The sequence below is a fragment of the Peromyscus maniculatus genome, chromosome 2 (assembly GCF_049852395.1).
Source record: "Peromyscus maniculatus bairdii isolate BWxNUB_F1_BW_parent chromosome 2, HU_Pman_BW_mat_3.1, whole genome shotgun sequence".
NCBI classification, from domain to species: domain Eukaryota; kingdom Metazoa; phylum Chordata; class Mammalia; order Rodentia; family Cricetidae; genus Peromyscus; species Peromyscus maniculatus.
Genome location: NC_134853.1, coordinates 71,033,042 through 71,052,687, shown reverse-complemented (window position 1 = coordinate 71,052,687; position 19,646 = coordinate 71,033,042). Strand labels below are relative to the sequence as shown.

The 19,646-nt window shown below is 52.5% G+C and overlaps 1 protein-coding gene and 1 non-coding gene across 2 annotated transcripts in view; one reads left to right on the top strand and one right to left on the bottom strand.

Annotated features, from left to right (window-relative positions):
- Nucleotides 1-19,646, top strand: part of Gabbr2 (gamma-aminobutyric acid type B receptor subunit 2) — a 356,621-nt gene that overhangs the window by 316,402 nt on the left and 20,573 nt on the right. The window contains exon 14 of the mRNA XM_006973681.4: nt 17,942-18,052. Coding sequence (XP_006973743.2) covers nt 17,942-18,052 — 111 coding nt within the window. The remainder of the gene's footprint in view (nt 1-17,941; nt 18,053-19,646) is intronic.
- Nucleotides 17,054-17,155, bottom strand: LOC121827720 (U6 spliceosomal RNA). Its single transcript, XR_006070030.1, has one exon. It is a non-coding gene; the product is annotated as a U6 spliceosomal RNA (small nuclear RNA).

The window sequence follows — 19,646 nt, the reverse complement described above, 5'->3', positions numbered from 1 at the left end:
TGCCTCATGGGGCTCAGCTGCCCACTGAGGTGCAGGAGAGATCGTTCATTCATCTCCTAACCCTACATGGACCAGCACTGTGCCAGCCGCAGGGCCACAGTGATGGGTGAGGTGCTGACCCAACTTCCAGTACTGGGGACAAAGAAGCCCTTGGAGATGCCGGTGTGGATGACAAGAACCGGAATAGCCCAGCCTGAGTCTGTAGAAGCCCAGAGGAGGTGTCTTGCTGTCCTGCCCTGAAGAAGAATTCATATGAAGAGGGGGGGGGTATCCCCCTTCATCCTGAAAGCACAAGAAGAATTTTGGTCAACAGAACTGGAGCAAAGCATCAAGGCCCAACCTCAACACATTAAACGGAGTCACCAGGTGACTGGGAAATCTGCCCACCTCCAGTTAGAAATGCGAGAGATAAGAAAATATAAATCACGCCGAAAAGTATGCCTGAGTGCCACAGTGCTGGGTCCAGATGCCAGAACAGCTCATATATCTAGCAGCTGTAAGCAGACGAGTAAGATGTGGTATGTCAACGCAGGGGACTATTACACAACTATGCAAAGGAGTGAAGCATTGACACAAGCAAGACACATGGTGCACTCGTGAAGCTGCGTTCAGTGAAAGAAGCCGTTCACAAAAAGCCACCTAGTGATGGCTTCGCTGACAAGTGTCTAGAGTAGGGGAACCCACTGGGGATCAAAGCGTGGTTAGCTGGGGGGGATGGGAGAAGAGAAGTGACCATCAGGAAGCCATAATGTCTCTAAAGACAGAGTTGAGCCTGGAGCTCAGGCAGCTGACCCCGAGGTCACCTTGCTATCTACTGCACCACCTGGTCGGGGACAGCAGTGTCACCTGACCTAACAGCAGCTGTCAACTGGTTGATTGATTGATTGATTGGTGTGCTCATTTGGCCAGGGAAGGGGTGACTGAATGCTGGCCCCGGCCGGAGCGGTGCTTTGGGCCTGTTTATGACTCCCGTGGTGTTTGGGGGACCCATGACAAAAGGAAACACAACCCGCCCTTGCCACGCACTCACTCTGTTTAATACCTGCTCTTATCAGCCCCCTGGCAGCCTCCTCGCCGCCTGTGCACGGTAATTACTTTATTAATTACCCTCGTATCTTTCGGTGCTTCCCGGCAGATCTCCGTGCGCTTTGTCTCCAGCGCACGCCCATCCTGCCTTGTCCACTGGCACGCACGGGCCTGTTCACTTCTGAAAGAGCTTCTTTGAGCCTCAGTACACACGTGCCTCTCAACAGTCTGGAGGTATTCAGCCTTTCTGTGTTCACCGCATCAGGAATAGTGATGTTCCTTTGGCCAACACCCAGGCCCGTGATGTTGGGCTTCCGACATTGTTCCCAGGCTTTGTTTTGTCCCCAGGCCACAGCTCAGAGGACCCCAGAGCCTAGCACTGAGAGAGGTGACAACCACTAAGAAATCCGGGGGAGGGCTGAGGAGGCATGGAGCCCTGACAGGGACAGGGTTGGGGGGGTGCAGCATGGAGCTGGATGGGGTCTAGGGACACATTCCAGGAGGCCTCCAGTGTATGCTGAGACCTTCAGGCTTTATTCTAAAAGCCAGCCACCTCCCAAAGTGTGTGGGGTAGACGTCAGGCCTAGTGATGGCATCCCAGGCAATACGCAGCAGACAGAGACAGGAGGACCAGGTGTTCCTTGTCTGGTGGTAAGAAGAAGAAAGACATGGTGAATGACGTAGAACAGAGACCCCATCACATGTCCCCAGATCAAATAGAGTCAGGGGTTTCATGGTCCAAAGTTGAAGAAATCCTAGGAACCGTCTATGCCTCTTGCAAAGTGTGTGTGTGCGTGTGCGTGTGTGTGTGTGTGTGTGTGTGTGTATGTGTGTGTATGTGTGTGTATGTGTGTGTGTGTGTATGTGCATGTGCGTGTGCGTGTGCGTGTGTGTGTGTGTGTGTGTGTGTGTGTTGCATGTTGAAGAGTTAGAAAGTTGAACAATTTACATTTTTGAATTAGTCCATCAATTGTAATGTTTTATAGTAGGAAAAAGTCTTATTTAGCCTTTGTCAAGCCTCTGGTCCTGGGACCAGCTTGCTGTTTGTTTACACCACACACCTGAAAGGAAGAATCTCTTCATGGGTTCAGGGCGGCCTGAACCCCTCTGCCTCAGAAAGCGACAAGGAACCAGAACAGGGAGACCGGGGCGGGGGGAGATGAGGAGTGGGCTGAGCTGTTCCGGTGAAACAGAATGAACTACACCAAGGGTCCCAAAGGCTTCGCTGTTTTCCTTCCATTTCACTTCAAGCTATATTGGCTTAAAATTGGGAAACCAGCATTGCTGTAATAAATCACAGCACAAGGATTCACTTGGCCATAGAACCGGAATATGATCTGTGCAGTCTCCCATCATGGGAGGAAGCCCTTAGCCCGACAGAGGCTCAGGACATAGGCCCTGGCCTCTCGAGGCTTTCCAATCTCAGACCCACCAGACCTAAGTGATGCTGGGATCCTAAGCAAATGGCTTTACTACTCTGTGCCTCAGTTTCCCTATCTTGCAAGAAGAAAATCTATAAGGAGCATAGATGCCTTCCTGTGCGTGGGAGGATACATGAAGGTGACATGAACATCAGCCGCTCTACATGGGGGCTTGAGTATCTGTGGATTTGAGTGTTCATAGGGGTCCTCAGTAAGTCCCTATGCATGCCATGGGATGCTGAAGGGACCCTTTCAAAGACTGAATGAAGTGGCTGTGCTAAGTACTGAGCCCAGGGTCAATGTCACTGTGCTCCTGTGTTGGCAAGGCTTGGCCAGGCCACAGTGACAAAGAGCCACAGCGTCTCCAGAGCTGACACAGCAAAGCCCGAGTCCAGCTGTGAGTCCAGGTGGCTGTCCTGGACAGCCATCTTTCCTGAGGCAATTTGCCATCTGGAGCACAGATAAAGCAGCATGGATCTTACAACAGCTCTCTATACTTCAGCCCAGGTGGGTCGGCTGACACTTCCGCTCACAGCCCATTGGCCAGGCTTAGTGATATGACCCTCATCTGGCCATAGGGGCTAAGAGGTGGGCGTGTAGCTGGGACGTCAGTGTGCACCTATCTGTGCCACCTTCTGGCCCCTTCGGTCAGCCCCCTTTGCCCCTCTAAGCCCAGTTCCCCTCATCTATTAGCCCAGGTACTTCCTGTCTAACCACAGTGGGTCAGAGTCCCATAAGATCAAAATTGTGAAAATTAAGCTAATGTTACAGGCTTGCCTTCTCACTGAGCCAAAGGCAGGTTGCATTCTCTGGGATTTTTATGAGTCGGACTCCCCAAATCTCATTCCTATTCATCTTCCCTCAGCCTTTGTCATCCTTTTGGCTTCAGGTCATTAAGATCATTTATCAGTAGCCTTTGTGACCTAGTTTTGAAACAGCATGCTGGGTGATACATTCTGCCTAAAAAATGAGACATAGAAAGGTCAGCAGGGGTGACAGGGGGACCAGGGGGCCCTTCTTCTAGCAGCCAGAAGCCCAGGTGCTAAGTCACACTAGAGAGGGATGTATAAGAGCATATGTGTGAGCAAGTGTGTGTGTACATGAGCATTTATATGTATGCGTGCTGTGAGGCTTCTCCATGTGTATGGCTACATTCCCAATGCAAGCTCAGGGGACAGCCCAGATGAATAGGATGTTAGGCACGGAGATGGGACATCAGGCTAGACCTCAGATGCCACGGAAGTAGTAAGTAATGTAATAGTTAAGGGTAGCTGGGTAGAGAGAAAATAGACACTGTCCTGTGCAGACAGAGTTGACACTGTCCTGTGCAGGCAGGGAGAATGAGTTCTCTGTTCCTAACCTCAGAGGGGCTGTCCTGAGCTGGAGGAAGAGGCCCCAAGGACAGAGTGGAGGCATGTGGAAAAGCAACTGGATCCAGATTCAGCTTAGGTGGAGAAGAATGTTTCTTCTGAGTCCTGCCTAATGGTAGGTCAACCAGGCTGCCTTAGGAGGTAGTGAGCTCCTCACCACTAGAGGTATGCAAAGAAAGGTTGGGGGAGCCCTGGAGGGTTCTGCTCTGAGGTGCAGTGCTGACTTTTAGACCATACCCTGCAGTATGTATAACTCCTTCATATGCTCTCTGCTCACCATTCCTTGCCGAAGGGCATGGGAGAGACGAGGGGAGAGCAGCTTCGTGCTCTACCCCGGGAGCTCCAGGCCATCCCTAGTGGCTCCAGCATCCGTGTGGAGCAGGCAACCCCAGCAGGCCCAGAACAGCGAGCTGCAGCGTGGAGTAGGAAGAGGTGCACACTCCGTGGCCTCTGGCCACACGGGGATCCCCACTTCCACCCAATGTGGCAGCAGCCACAGCAGCTATTTTTGAAACTGTTCTCTGCAGCGGTACACTTTTGGGGCTCCCAGGATGATGCCTCGTGGAATGACAAGAGGAAAATCAAATGCCTGCATTGTTCTCGCCTGTGTTACCACGGGCCTGTGTGTCTCCTGGCTTTGTCGTCTTTTGTCTCCTCGTGTTCTTACTGAAATGCTCAGAACAACCCTCTAGCAGGTGGTGCCAACATTTCTCCAAAGACAAGCAAGCATGCAGCAGTCCTGGCGCGGCAGCCCTGGTCCCGCACGCCAGCCCGCCGGTACACCAGGGCCCCACGAGGATTGCAGGCTGCCGTTAGCCACAGGCAAACCATCGATTTGGAGCAGAAGCAGGGGTTAGGAGAGGGGACAACCAGACTCCACCAGGCAGCACCCTTCTTTTCTCCTTGGTGAGCAGGAATGCCCATGGAATGCAAGGAAGGCCTCAAGTGTCAGCTGTGTGACCTTGGCTGAGGTCCATCGGGCTCTGGGCTCAGTGCTTTCCTGGTTAGAGTGGGACCAACGCTAATAATGGCTACGGAATCACCAGGGTGGGTGGCAGAGCAGTGAACTGAGACTTATAAGACGGAGCTTACACACAGCAGGAGTAGAGCGGCCCGGCCCTGTCCTGGTCCCCTGGCACAGTGTCCTGACTCAAAGCCTCTTCACACCCTGCTTCTGTCACTTCCCTGTTCACGCTAGGCTGGGCTGGAACTTGACAGCCGGCGTGGTCTGGAAGTAGCCAGGTCGAGCGCTGAGTGAGAAGGTGGTGTGACTGCATGGCCAGGTCCTGGCCGAGCTGTGTGCCCCCACTGCCTCAAGGTCAAAGGCTGGGCAGGAGAGAGCCCAGCCCTGCCAACTCTGGGGCAGGAAAGCCTGGACACAGCCCTCTGAGAGCTTGTCTCACTTCTGGGGACCCAGATGTCACCTAAAGTCAGAGGCAATAGTCCCCTCAGAGACCTTGTAACCTAAGGGGTCAGCAGAGCAGGAGGTAAATATGGAGAAGAAGGGCTACCTCTGGCCAGGAGGAGGGGTTCCCATCCTCCCCGGAGTCATAAGCACAAAGAACAAGGTATTGCACAGGGTAGTGCCAGCAGCTACAGAGGCTACTCTGGCTGCGGGTGCATGGAAAAAGCCAGGCAGAGAGCACCATGCTGGGACACTTGAGACTTCCTCCCGGCGCGCCACACTGTGTTGGTGTGTTAGTTGGGTACCCTGTGTTAGAGCAGAGGTTTGCAGAGCCTGTGACGCTGGTGCTGGTGCCAGCTCTGTCCATCGCTATGCCTCTGTGACCTGGAGCTTGTCACTCAGTCTCCCTGAGCCTCACAGTGTCCTCTAGAACAGGAGGTATCCTGGAGCCAAGTCCAGGATGATGGAGTAATGAAGTGAGCTGGCCATGTGATACACTTGGTGCAGAATCTGGCCAAGAGCAAGTGGTCCGTCAGTGCGGGGATTAGCGGGAGGAAGGACAAGCGGTGGGGACAGAGGAGAGCGAAGCACAGGTTCTTCTGACGTCATGTCAGCCGTTTCCAGAGGCAGCAGACATTCGCCACTGTGGGAAGGAAGGGCCTGGAGAGCAGCTGTGCATGCCACAGCGCCTGGAGAATGGAGAGGAAAGACCCAACCCTGAGTCAATCTGAGCCAGGGGATGTGGTTGGATGGGTAATGGGGACCATCATAGAGGCAGACAAGAGGATTAGGAACTTCCCTGCAGTGTGGAAGCCATTGGTGTGGAGGGAGGAGCCAGGTGGTGAGGGATGGTGAGAAGTGACCTGGTACTAAAGGCCCTAGGAGCCTGGGGCAAGAAGGAGTTGCCAGGAGCCAGACCTCCACCCAGGTTTGTGCGTGCCCCACCCTATGTAGCTGGTTGGTAAGGGACTAGGTGGGCATGAAGGGCCAGAAGGACTAGGGAGACCCAAGAGTCCAGGTCTCACCTGGTAGACACTGACCACCACTCTTGGACTAGCAAATTCAGGAGCAGCGGCGGGTTGAAGGGAAAGGGTACTGAGCTCATCTTGGCAAATGGTAGGCTAGAGGGGTGCCCGTAGGCAGACGTGGGGCGGGATGTAAGTGCAGATCCCTGAGATGGACCCGGAGAGGGAAGGGCAAGGGCAGGTGAGCAGAAGCTGGGAGACCTGTAATGATCAAAGGGACCCTGCGCTGGGTCTCCGAGTTGCCCGGGACCACTAGGAGCACTCACCGCTTAATGGAGCATCAGAGCCCACCAGTGTGCACAGACCTGGGCGTGGAGTGGCAGGGGGCAAAGGTCACAGGCTGCTCCGTCTCAGGAGCTCGGGGACAGGCGAGAAGGCACAGACACCGGAAAGGGCAAGTTCTGGACCCACACTAGCCTCGCCTCTCAGAGGGGACAGGAGTGAGAGTGAGGCGGGTCTGAGGTGATCTCAGAAGCAAACAGCTTGCTGTTTTCCTCCCTTTGGTCATGTTCTGTCAGCGCTGGGCACAAGACAAATGGCCACTCCTTGTCATGCCACCTGCGCCCAGGACTTTGGTGACGTCACCTCGGCTGGTGCTGTGTGGGATCAGGGTCTGAGGAGCTGGTGTTTCTCCTCATTCCTGCACTCTCTCTCTGTCTCCAGCTGAGGTTCTGTAGTGGCCCCGGTCTCCAGTTTGTCCTTGGCTCACAGAGGCGAGCTAGGAGACTCAGGAGTCCCCTGAAGGCACCATCCTGAGGCCAAACCATAGGGCCAGGTGTCTGCGGCCTGCTGGGAGCTGCTGCCTTGGAGGCCCCAATGCGGCCTTTATAGGGCTTTGGAGGAAATGGACTTGCTTTCCCAAGGTCAGCAGGGGCACTTTCCACTCGATATTGTCACTTCCGGTGACCATGTGGATAGTTACATTGCCCACATCAGCAGAGAACCTCCTAGGAAGGTTTGTCTCCAGCCCCAAGACCAAGGCTGGGAATCCTGAGTCTGCCCATCTGCCTTTCCTGATGGCCTCTGGGCCAGTTCCTGCTCACTGTCCCAGCACCCCTTAGACCCCTCAAGCACTCACTGGATATTGGTAGACTCTGTTGAACGCGTGTCCACAGAGGGCAGTGCTCCTGAAGGGACTTCCTTCCAGCTTCCGGTGCAGCAGACTGTCCCCAGCACTTCCTACCTCAGGTGCCTGTCTGTTTCCCATCCACAGACTTCCATCTCTGCCTGCTCACACCAGGTTCTGGCACTTAGAGGAAGAAAGGCTCCTAAGAGCCGGGGAGACAGCTCAGTTGGTCAAGGGCCTGCTGAGTAAGCGTGAGGACATGGATCCAATCCCTAGAACCCATGTTTAAAAAACAGCAACAGCGAAGCTGGGCAGTGGTGGCGCACGCCTTCAATCCCAGCACTCAGGAGGCAGAGGCAGGAGGATCTGTGAGTTCCAGGCCAGCCTGGGCTACAGAGTGAGTCCCAAGACAGCCATGGCTACACAGAGAAACCCTGTCTTGGAAACAAAGCCAGGTATTCAGTGCCTGTAATCCAGAGCTGGGGAGACAGAAACAAGAGAGTCCTCGGGGTTCGCTGGCCGCTCAGCCCAACTGGCAAGTTCCAGGACAAATGAGAGATCCTTTGTCAAAAGCCAAGCTTGACAGGTCCTGAGGAGCAACAGCCAAGCTTTTCCTCTGGCCTCCATACCTCCACATGCATGTGCAGATATGTGCACACATACACTCACACACATACATAAACACACACACACACTCACACATACACACACACACACACACACACACACATGAACATACATGCACACACAGAGACGCAAAGGTTCCTTCAGGCTTCCTCTTGACCCTGAGACATGAGTGGAGACATTAGTTCCCGTGAAGGCTGCATTTAAAGGACAAGCAGCCCACCCTCACTACGGCAGTGCCAAGCCAAGGCTGCCCCAAGCCAAGGTTACCCCATGCTGCCGAGGGCCTTGTGTATTCCAAAGAAAGCTGGAAATCCGTGTTCCATTTGAATCCCTGGAGTTGTACCCACTGGTGATGAGGCCTAACAACGTTAGCCATGGTGCAAGTGAGGTAACGCATGTCTGCAGGCTACAGGCCACCCACGGCCACCAATCTATCTCCTCCTCCGGAGCATAAGGGCTGCCTCTGCAAGCCCCTTCCCTCCCATTCCTGGTTGCTAGGCCGTCCTTGAACTTGTGGTGAGGGTAGGGTGGGGATTCTGAGTGCAAGACACTGGTCTCCCCTGACTTAGCAAGCTTGCCGAAGAGTGTTTAATGTCACCACCCTTGTGTCAGGCCCTGCAGACCCCCAGGAGACAACCAACCCATAGTCCCCCATGACACCCCCCCCCCCTTTGAGGAGCACCAGTTGGCTTGGAATCAGTGGCTGTAGCAAGGAGGTCTTTTGCCTCCCGGGATGGGAGGCTGGCAGGGAGGCGCACAGGTGCACATCGGCTCTCCCTGAGAACAGAGCAGGGATGTGAAAGGGATGTGAACGGCAGTTAAGATTTCGCACGTGCTCTGTGGGCAGGCTCTCTGGCCTAGACTTCACCTCCGTCTTGCTGTCTCTCTTGCTGTATCTTCTCACACGAGTGTCTTGTCCACGCTGATCTACATGGACATAAAACTCCTATTCCACCGGGAGGTGGTGGCGCACACCTTTAATCCCAGCACTCAGGAGGCAGAGCCAGAACTCTGTGAGTTCGAGGCCAGCCTGGTCTACAGCGTGAGATCCAGGACAGGGCACCAAATGTACATGGAGAAACTTTTGTCTGTCTCGGAAAAAAAAAAAAAAAACTCCCATTCCTTGCCACACTGCCCTGAGGTCAATCCAAGAGAGCTTGTTATATGAAAGCCTGCAGCAGCTGCAAAGGGCTGAAATAACAGGACACATGGCTACGCTGTCAACCTCAACCCCTCCGCAGCTGTGGCCCTTACAGAGCTTTGGAATGTCCACTGACTGCAAGGTCATACGGCTGAGAGTGGAGAGGTCCTTCCACGGCCCCCACTGTCCCCCCTCACATCCCCTGGTTGTCAATGCCTTCCTTCACTGCTTTCTGGACACAGCTCAATGGTCCAGCCTCTGCCTTTGCCCAGGCTATTCCCTCCAGCACATAGGACAGAGGCCAGAACATTGTGCCAATAGTTGCCGTGAGTCCTCAGTTTCTCCAATATGAAAAGAAGAACTAGATTCATGCATAAGCTTCTTAGTATTTGCAAACTGAGTCAAGGGAAGAGAGCAGCTGTCTGAGAGACTAAAGAACACCACGGTATTTAGTGCTTAGAGCCCTGGGTACCCTGCAGAGCACAGGTACCCTCTCACCATAGAGAGCTGCACTCTGTCCCCACAAAGGAAAAGCTGCCAGAAGTGCCCTCAAGAGAACCTGGGGATGATGTCATACTTCCCTGTCTGACCTGTGATTGGGGGGGGGGGGGGAGAGGGAGACTTGCAATCAAAATGTTAAAAAAGGAATTCTTCCAGGCAGTAATGGTGTACTCCTTTAATCCCAGTACCCAGGAAGCAGAGGCAGGTGGATCTCTGTGAGTTCCAGGCCAGCCTGGTCTGCAGAGTGAGTTCCAGGACAGCCAGGGCTACACAGAAAAATCCTGTCTTAAAAAAAAAATCAAAGAAGAAGAAGAAGAAGGAGAGAGAGAGAGAGAGGAAGGAAGGAAGGAGGGTGGGAGGGAGGAAGGAGAGAGAGAAAGAAAGAGAGAGAAAGAAAGAAAGAAAGAAAGAAAGAAAGAAAGAAAGAAAGAAAGAAAGAAAGAAAGAAAGAAAGAAAGAAAGAAAGAAAAAAAGAAAGAAAAGGAATTCTTCTTACCTGAAGTACAGCTTCTGGCCTTACTGCTTCCAAGATGTGGGGCTGCTGCTGAGATAAGCAGCCTAGCCCCTGAGGCTTCCTGGCTCCAGCACTCTGAAACTCTCTGCAGTTGAAGATAATAATGACAGTTGGCACATCAGGAGGCCTCTCAGCTTCCGTGGGTGGTAAACATACCTGTTAGTTTCCTCCTTTCAACTCCTTGCTAGCCCTGGGAGTCTGCAGGTGAGGAAGCCAGGGCTCAGAGAGGCTTAGAACTGTACCAAAGTCACACAGCTACAGAGTGACAGAGTCCATGCTCTCTCTCTCTACCCAGGCTTTCTTGCTGGGGTCCTCCACCTTCCTCAAAAGAGACAATGTTGACTCCTCTGCCCCAGGAAAAACAAAAGGCATCTTAAGGCACTGAAAATAAATCCCCAAAAAGTTACATGCTCACCAGCACGTGCACATGCGCGCGCACGCGCGTGCGTGCGCACGCATACACACACACACACACACATCTATACATACTCATAGCAAGAAGAAAACCTACCAATTTTACCATGTGTTTTAAAAATTGAGTTTGCCCTTTGAGATACGAGGTAGGAATGACCCACAAAGGAAGCTTTCTGCAAGGCAGCTGTGGAGAGCTGGTCACAGGGAGGGAGGGTCTGGAGAGCTGGTCACAGGGAGGGAGGGTCTGGAGAGCTGGTCACAGGGAGGGAGGGTCCGGAGAGCTGGTCAAAGGAAGGGAGGGTCCCTCTTTCCAAGGAGCAAGCTACCCACTGGAGCAGCAAGGTGGAAGCTCTGAGGATACCGTGCATGGCACACATCAGGCTCCCCCTCCCAGACCCAAGTCCTAACCCAGGCCCACCCGCCCAGCCCCCTGCCGAGACACACAGAAGTCCTGGATGCCAAGTCTGCTCCAGTGTCGGAGCTGTGCCGTGGCTCCTCTGTGCCTAGACTTTATTCTCCATGTCACAGGTGTGCAGGGGACAAAGGGGATCTCCATGTTTGCTGTTGTTGTTTTAAGATTTATTTTATTGTTTAACTACAAGTATGCGAACTTGTGTGAGTGCATGTGCCAGCAGAGGCCAGAAGGGGGCATCCGATTCCTAGGAACTGGAATTTTGGACGGTTGAGAGCTGCCATGTGAGTGCTAGGATTCGAACTCTGGTCCTCCTCAAGAGCAGCTGATGAGTGCTCTTGACCACTGAGCCATCTCTCCAGCCCCAGGATTCTCATTTTTAACCAAAGAACTTCTGACCTTAGACCCAGTCTCCCCTCATTGTTCATTCCTTTGCCGAGGCCTTGGGGATGGCTCCGTGGGTAAATATACTTGGCACGCTGACCAGCCTGACCGCCTGAGTCTAATCCGACATGGCGGAAGAAGAGCGCCACCTCCCCCAGAGTTGTCCTCTGACCTCCACGTGCATTCACACACACACGGAGTAACATTTTATTGTGTTCTCATTTGAACCCTTTAGAGGTCGTGCGGTCCCCAGAGCCGTCCCGAGCCAGCAGCAATCCCAGACCAAGGGCTGCTTAGAAAGCCAACCCTCCCGAGCCCAGCAGACCTGTGCACCTGACACTGTCCCAAGCTCCTGGCAGGCCTGCGCTGGCCCTGCTTGTCACATGCACCCACCCTGGCTCCTTTGGTTCCAACACATGCCCAAGTCCTGGCCACGTCAGGTGCTCCCACTTGTTCAACCCTGGGTTTTGGGGATCCCACCTTACATCAGCACTTCAGAAGAGCCTCTCCAGAGCTGACCTGAGACAGACCTCCCATCTGAGCTTCCCACAGGACATTGGGGTTCTTTGGGGGAACACCTGTTACCTCTGCTAGTCACGGCAGTGCTAGCTGGGCTGACTGGCATCAGAGTGGTGTTGGACACCCAGTGTCTAGTGACTGCATGGTGTTCAGCAGGCACCTGGGAGATACAGGAAGAGTTACGTTGAAGAAGTAAATGATGGACAAGGTTAACCGTCCTCCAGTGATCCAGCTCACGTTCACCATGCTGTGAACTGACTGGCGAGGGTGAGGGTGCTGGGATATAGCAAGGGTGGGCACGTGAACTCACCTCCAGCACCCAGGTAAAAAGGCAGGCCTAGGGATCACGTGCTTGTAACCTCAGAGCTGGGGAGGTGGAGACAGACAAACTCCTGAGGCTCCCTGGCCAGCCAGCTTAGCCTAACTGACAAGTCCCAGGTCCCACTGAGAGACAAGAGACCCTTTCTCAGAAAGTGGCTGGATCCTGAGGAACAACATCCAAGACAGACTTCTGGCCCCTGTGCCTGCTGGCACACACAGGAACACACACACACACACACACACACACACACACACACACACACACACACCCCAATAAGGGGTTCCCTTTGCAGCTGGGGTACTAAAGCCTGAAAAGGGGCTTGCCAAAGTTCTCCCAATAAGACTGTAGCAGGACCAAGGTCTTTGTGGTTTCAGGCCTGCGTGGGTGGACCCAGGCCCTGACCTCCTGCCCACATGTGCGTCCTGACAATGCGGGATGTGCCCAGGGGCCGCTGACCTACATTGTCAGGAACTGCATCCTGCAGAGTCTCTGGCCAGCTGCTCTCCTTCCCAGGCACAGATGAGCTTGGCTTTCCCAGGCAGCTTGTGTATACCTCCCGCTGAGCAGTGCTGGACCAGGAGCCAACACGTCTACCCTCTGACCAACCCTAGCAGGTGTCCATCTCTCGGCTCAACACAGAGCCCTGCCAGGCAGGCAAGCATATCCTTAGCTTGGGTTCAGCCTTCTCAGAGTTCCAGGGCTTCTAAAAGCCTCTAGTGAGTGCTCAACAGTGAAGTCATTCCCCGCTGGAGCACGGGACAGGTTCATACCTACAGTCTCCTTAGAGTCTAACATGATGCTTAGGAGAAGCAGGGCCGTGTGGGTTAGGTTAGAAGGGCAAGCGGTGAGGTTGAGAGAAATACCGGACAGGCCTGGGTTTCATCTCATCCCCGTGACTTAGCAGCTGGAGAGCCTGGGCTAGTTACTTAGTTATTCCCTCCTCAGCATCCTGTCAAGTGAGCGTAAGATCTCCCTGCATTCTGAGAGTGGCGTTCTTCCTCTAGCATCCAGCAGAGGTGAGTCTTATCCTTACCATTGCTTATCCATTGCCATTGCATGAGAGGAAGCCGGTGCACAGCCCTGGGAGGCCACCTCTCACGGAAGCCACCCAGTCCTGAATGGAGGACCTGTGAGAGAAGGACCCTCATCTGTCCTGCTTGCAGTGACATTCCTGTGTCCATAGCAGTACCTGGAAAATGAGGGTGCTTTAGCAGTTATGTAATGGATGGATGGATGGATGGATGGATGGATGGATGGATGGATGGATGGATGGATGGATGAGGGGGTGTGGGGTGGATGGATAAATTCCTGACTAATTGCCAGGTGAGAAAAATGGAAGGAAGAAAACTAGAGAATCGAGCAGATTGCCAGTCTTTACAGCCAGTCATCCCAAGCAAGAGCAGCACTGTTAAACCAGAGACAATGCAGTCCTTGGAAGAGAGGCAGGCCTGGAGTCCAGGCCCAGGCCCTGGGCTGGCTGTGTGGACAGCCCACAGTGAGGTGAGCCCAGGGCAGGGCCCATCCCCCAGCAGCCCTTCATAGCTGCCCTGGAAGCTGAGGGGTGGCTCTATCACAATGCCTGGACATCTGGCCTCAGTGACCTCTGTTAGGGCCAGTAGGTACTTCCCTTAGTAGCAGGGAATGCCTCTGACAGCTTCCCCATTTTCAGCCTCACTGAACTGGTGATTCTGAGTTCCCAGGAGCGGGTAGGTTACTCCACAGCATGCCACACAGTTCTTTGGTGACCTCTAGTGGCCATTTGGTGCACAACAACGATACCTCAAAAGTGCTCTGGTGGTGCTGGGCGGCAGTGAAACACGCCTTTAATCCCAGCAAAGCCAGGTGAATCCCAGAGGCCAGCCTGGTCTACAGAGGGAGATCCAGGACAGGCACCAAAACTACACAGAGAAACCCTGTCTCGAAAAACAAAAAAGTGCTCTGGTGGCAACTCTCCCTCCCCCAGATGTGACTTCAAAGTCTACTGTGGACCCAAGTCCGACACAGGATCCGGATGACCCAACAATAGCTTGCTTAGCTTGCTTTGGGACTCAGTACCAGGGTCCCTTGACTGTATTCAAAGATTCCTATCATCCCCTAGCCTCACAAGGACAGGAACTCTGACGTCTGTCAGTGGTTGTCACTGCTGACCTTGGGAACAAGTCCATTCTGTCTCCTTAATTAAACCAGGAAACTTATCAGGAAACCACCGCCCACAATGAATGCATCCCAGCCACTGACGGTGTCCTGAAGGGTCATCTCCAGCCCAGGCCACTCTGACTTTGCATTCTGGAGGTCACCTCAGGAACCTCCTGTCCCTTCTAGCACCCCTGCTCACACATGGACTCCAACCCCGTGGACTCAGCTTGGCACAGCTAAGGGCATAGAGCCCAAGAGAGCGTGCAGCTGAGCAATCTGAATATCAGATGGCCTCAGCCCACAGACCCCAACCTCTTCCTGCTTCCATATGGGAACACCATCTTTTCTCACCCACAGCAACCCACGCAGTGCCCACCTGCAAAGCCAGACCTAGAGAGCAGCCAGGTGAGGGAGGGTTTCTAGTCTTGCTTGCCTTCCATACCTGTGGGCCCCTTCAAGGTGCCCCTTTTCCCATGATTGACCCTGGGTGTGCCAAGCACACCTTCAGAAGAACATAGCAGCCTGAACACCTTTCTTTGACAATATGCTTTCAGGGGACCCACTGGACTGGCAAACAGATTTGCTAAGAAAGGTTGGCTTTACTTAGTAAGTTTCTTGTTGGTACCTATCAATGAATGGATTTTGAAGCCGTATTGTGGGACCAAGCAAGTAAGTAAATATGGTGACTTGGCTGGAAATCAGAGATCTCATTTGGAGAAGAGAGATGAAATTAGGGAATGGGAGAAGCAAAGGAGATCTCCGAGGTGTAGCTTCATCTGTAAAATAGATGAACAGATATGGAATAGATGGTGGAGGGGTTAAATAGATGATAGATAGATAGCCAATGGTAGATACATGGATGATAGATAGATGACTGGTAGATAGTAGATAAAGGATTCATAGATGATAGGCGAATGATATGTAGAGGGTAGATGATTGATAGATAGGTAAATAGACAAATAATTGATAGATGCTTAAATAATAGAGAAAGATAGATGATAAATAGATGCTAGAAAAGTGACAGATATTGATACTTAATAGATAAGACTGATAGATGATATATGCATGCATGCATACAGACAGACAGACATAGGACTAAAAGTAATGATTCCCTATGACAGTGCACTCACAAACTTCTCAGATGTTACTTTCTAAACACCATTGCACTGAAAAGAAAAATAACCAATTTCAATGCCAGGGCAAGGAAAATGCCAGGGGAGCTGAGAACATCCTGTGCCAAGAAACATGAAAGTCTTCAAAAAATAAAGATGACAGGAACATGTGGGAGAAAGCATCAGAGGCAACATGAAGGCGTTTTCCACTGGCCAAATCTGCATAAACTTGAGTCAAAATGCATAATGATAGCAATGGGTTGTAGGATGCTGGATTTAAAAGAACTCATGAGGCCATAAATAACAGGAAAGAAAGAAAGTGCTGTTTTGCAGCAGGATGTGGTATGTCCAGATGGGGTGACAGTTAGCAAATCCCTGGTTGGCAGTTCCCAAAGTCACTAGCCCTGAGCTAATGTCTGTGGGAAACAGGATCTTCACAGGGTCTCACAGTGGCTCCAATAGATGACCCTTTAATCACAAAGGGGAAAATGGTACCTTTCAAGTGGTGAAACCACCACAGCCACGTGAGCACAGTTAATATCACCAGTCATTGGACAAAGTGCTTACTTATGCCCTGAGGTGACATGCAGCGGGGACATCTCTTATGCAGGATACCTGCCCAGCATGCATAACCTGAAGCCAGTCATGACAACAGCCAGCAAATCCACATCAAGGGATACTTAACAACAGTTAACAGTTAACCAGGCTGAATTCCTCAGGAATACAGATAAAATGAAAGACCAACGTGGTCTGGGGCATTGTTTGAGACTAAAGCAAGCTAGAAAGACGCAAGAAAATGCAGTGCACTGGTCCTGGGGTGAATCCTGCTTTGGGAAAAAATGCAAGATGCAAAATGCCTTAAAGGACCCATTGGACCCACTGTTGAAATGAGAAGATGGCTAACAGAATAAACAGTGTCTCTGTTCGTTCGAAAGGATATGCGTACTAGAGAGTTAGTGTCCGCAGCTTGTCCAGGATAGCTTGTGCTAGTCCCTAGCATCTCTTTGGAAACAGCACTGTCAAAGAGCATTAGCAACCGCCACACATCTCTGACCCGTCTTGGGATTGGCTGCCTGGAGTAGGTACCCACCTCTTGTCCAATCAGCTTTGGCCCAGGCTGTGCCATATGATATATAACATGGCTGCCATCATGGCTTCTTCAATGTATGTCTTTCTAGAAGGGCTTGTAGTGGGCCCTATGTATGGTTGGGCCAATCTATTCTGTAACTCCAGCTGCCCAAGCTCACTCCAGAGAGTCCTCCAGACCCCCCTGCCCAACTTATAGCCAGTTCTCTCACTTGCTGTTTCAACAAGCCTTACACAACATACCTCTTCTGGGCTGAGTTGTTACTGGAATTTTCTTACTGTAATATTTTTATTAATTCTTTGAGAATTTCATACAATGTGTTTTGATCGTATTCCATACACACACACATTCTTCCCCCTAACTCTTTCCATATCCACCCCTTCTTCCTACTTTCCCTGATTTTGTGTCCCTCCCCCTCTTTACATAACCACAGAATCCCGTTTGTGCTGGCCATATGCTCCTGGGGGTGGAGCCAGCCACCGGTACACAGCCCACCTCCCAGGGACCACACCCTTAAAGAAAACTGCCTCTCTGTCTCCCAGAAGCCATCAGTTGTCCATAGCTCCTCGGTACAAATACGGAACACTGCAGGGATTTGCTTGTCATTGAGCAGGGGCCATGCTAATCCCATCTGTACCGTTCCAGTTGTAATATCGGTGCTGCCGAAGCCGACACTGTTACTAGAATTAAGAGTCAGAGCCTGGGCCCTGACAGCCCCCATAAAGCAGGTGTGGCCATTTCTTCTTAATAAGGCAATTAAACAAGCACTAGTTTAAAAAAAAAAAAAAGTAGAAAAGGGTGATTATTCAACACAGGCACATTGGGAGGGGGATGAGGAGATCCTATGAGCCCCTCCCGAGTCATCCTTGGGTCCTCATGTGAAATTTAGGTTTAAGGAGAGGGCCAGAGGAAGACACAGCAAAGGGGTTCTGGTCAAGGTGCGCTGCAAGACCATCCTCAAGCCACCCTTGTCTGGGCTCCGGTCAGTCCTGCATGACAAGCTGTGAGTAATCTCTTTCCAGAGACAAGCTCTCCGGCTGGCTGGCAGCGGATGTCAGTGAGATTCCTGGGGGAAATTCCAATTTCTTGGGGTGCCTTGTTTCCGAGAGGCAGAAGGGGCACAAGGATCTTCCGAATAGTCTTCCTTTCTGTCAGGAGGGTTCAGAGTCTTGTTAGAGCCTTGGGACACAGCACTGACTCAGCCCTTTCCCTCAGCACCTCTGTCTCAAGTTGGCCAGGCGTGAAGAAGCCTCAGGACCAGGGTTCAGGCTTGAGTTACAGCCATCAAGCAGAACGCAGCTGGTGCTAGCTGGCTGCTTCTTCCCACCATGGGAATGCAAAGGTCTCCCGACACATCGCTGCTTGTGGCGTATGGGAGGGAAGGGGGCCTTGGCTGGGGACTCTGCTACTGGAAGACGGCCAGTCCATCCCTGGGGTTTTTGTTTTCTCTTTTATGCAGCCGGACCCAGCAGGCCGGGACATCTCCATCCGCCCACTGCTGGAACACTGCGAAAACACCCACATGACCATCTGGCTCGGCATCGTCTACGCCTACAAGGGGCTCCTCATGGTAGGTGCCAGGCAGGAGGCAGAGTTTGGGGATGCTTCCTTGCCGGGCCTGTTTCTCCTAGGGGCCTCCACAACATGAAAATAAACAGAGCATTCCCCCATATGACTAAGGCCCTAGTCTCCGAGGGGCCTGGTCTCAGACCCTGCCACAGCCCTAGGAGACAGGCAGAAATGATGTCCCAGTTTCCCTCCTGAGGCAAGGCTGTTTCCTCTGCAGGCTCTAAGGAGGAGCCCTTCCAGGACTCCTCCGGTGATGGTGCCTCCAGACAGTCCCTAACTTGTGATTGGTGGCCCTATCTCTAACTCCTCCTCTTCTCTCTTAGCCCTTATCATTGGATCTAGGGACCAATTAGATGATCTCTAATTCCACTCACAGATCCCTAATCGTACCTCCCAAGACTCCCTACCCCACCCACCCCGCACACCACCACCAATAAGGCCACATTCACCACGTCCATGGATCTGGATGTGGATACACCTGTGAGGGCCACTACAGATCATAGATGGGTCGTGTTGCAAGAAAGTTCTTCCTAGCCTCAGCTCAGTGCCCGTGAGTCCTCATGCCACCCCTTGAAGGTCTAAAGAACTTATGACACTATTCCCTCCTGATGGTGACACTCCTCAGAGACCTGCAGCCAACCACCAGGCTGCCCGTGCTGTACGGACTCTCTGCTGGCTTGGTTATCCTGACCAGAGCTACAGTCTTAGGCACCCATCAAGCCCTGTCACTCACCACCATGGGCCCCACCCAGGCAGGCCCCTGCATCTGAGAGGTGACATGGCCTCTGGGGACTGAAGGGATCATGCACGAAGGACCCGTACAGCTCAGACTTCAGTGGGCGGTGGCTTCCTTCCCTCACCTGGGTGTCTGCTTCCCAAGGCTGCCGTTTCCCAGCAAAGGGATTTGAGGAGCCCATCAGCACAGTGTGGGGACACAGACCTGTGATCCCAGTGTTACTGAACTGGAGGTACAGCCTGTGCCCCAATCAGCCACCCACCCTCCATAAACCAATTAGAACAGCCAAATCTATGTGAAAAGCCGAAAGGGGAGATTTTCAAGGTGAAAACATTGGGAAGAGGGAGAAAGAAATCCAGTGAGACCCTGTCCTCCCCAATTCTAAGTCCATCTCCAAGATCTGGAGGAGAGGTTAAAGTTTAAGAAGTTGGGTACACCTAAGCAGTCCCGGTCAAGGTGTGGTCCTGCCCACCTTTGACCTACCCTTGCCTCTCCTGTGATCTGTCTAGTAAGTTCTAAATCTCTTTTCAGTAGCAGTTTCCCTCTCAGGCTGGCCAGTGAGATTCCTTCTTCCCACTGAAATTCCTAGAGGAATTCTAGTTCCCTGAGGTCCATTGTTTCAATAGTCTGATAGCGAGGCTCACGAGTGTCTCTTTAGATCACACAGACCTCCATCCCTGCCTCAGCACTCAGGAAACTGAGGCAGTGGAATGGAGACTTCAAGGCCAGCCTGGGCTTTGGAACAAAACCCAGTCATACATATGTGTGTGTGTGTGTGTGTGTGTGTGTGTGTGTGTGTGTGTGTGTGTGTGTATAGAGAGAGAGAGAAATAAGATAATAGATCAGGCTGCTAGAGGTC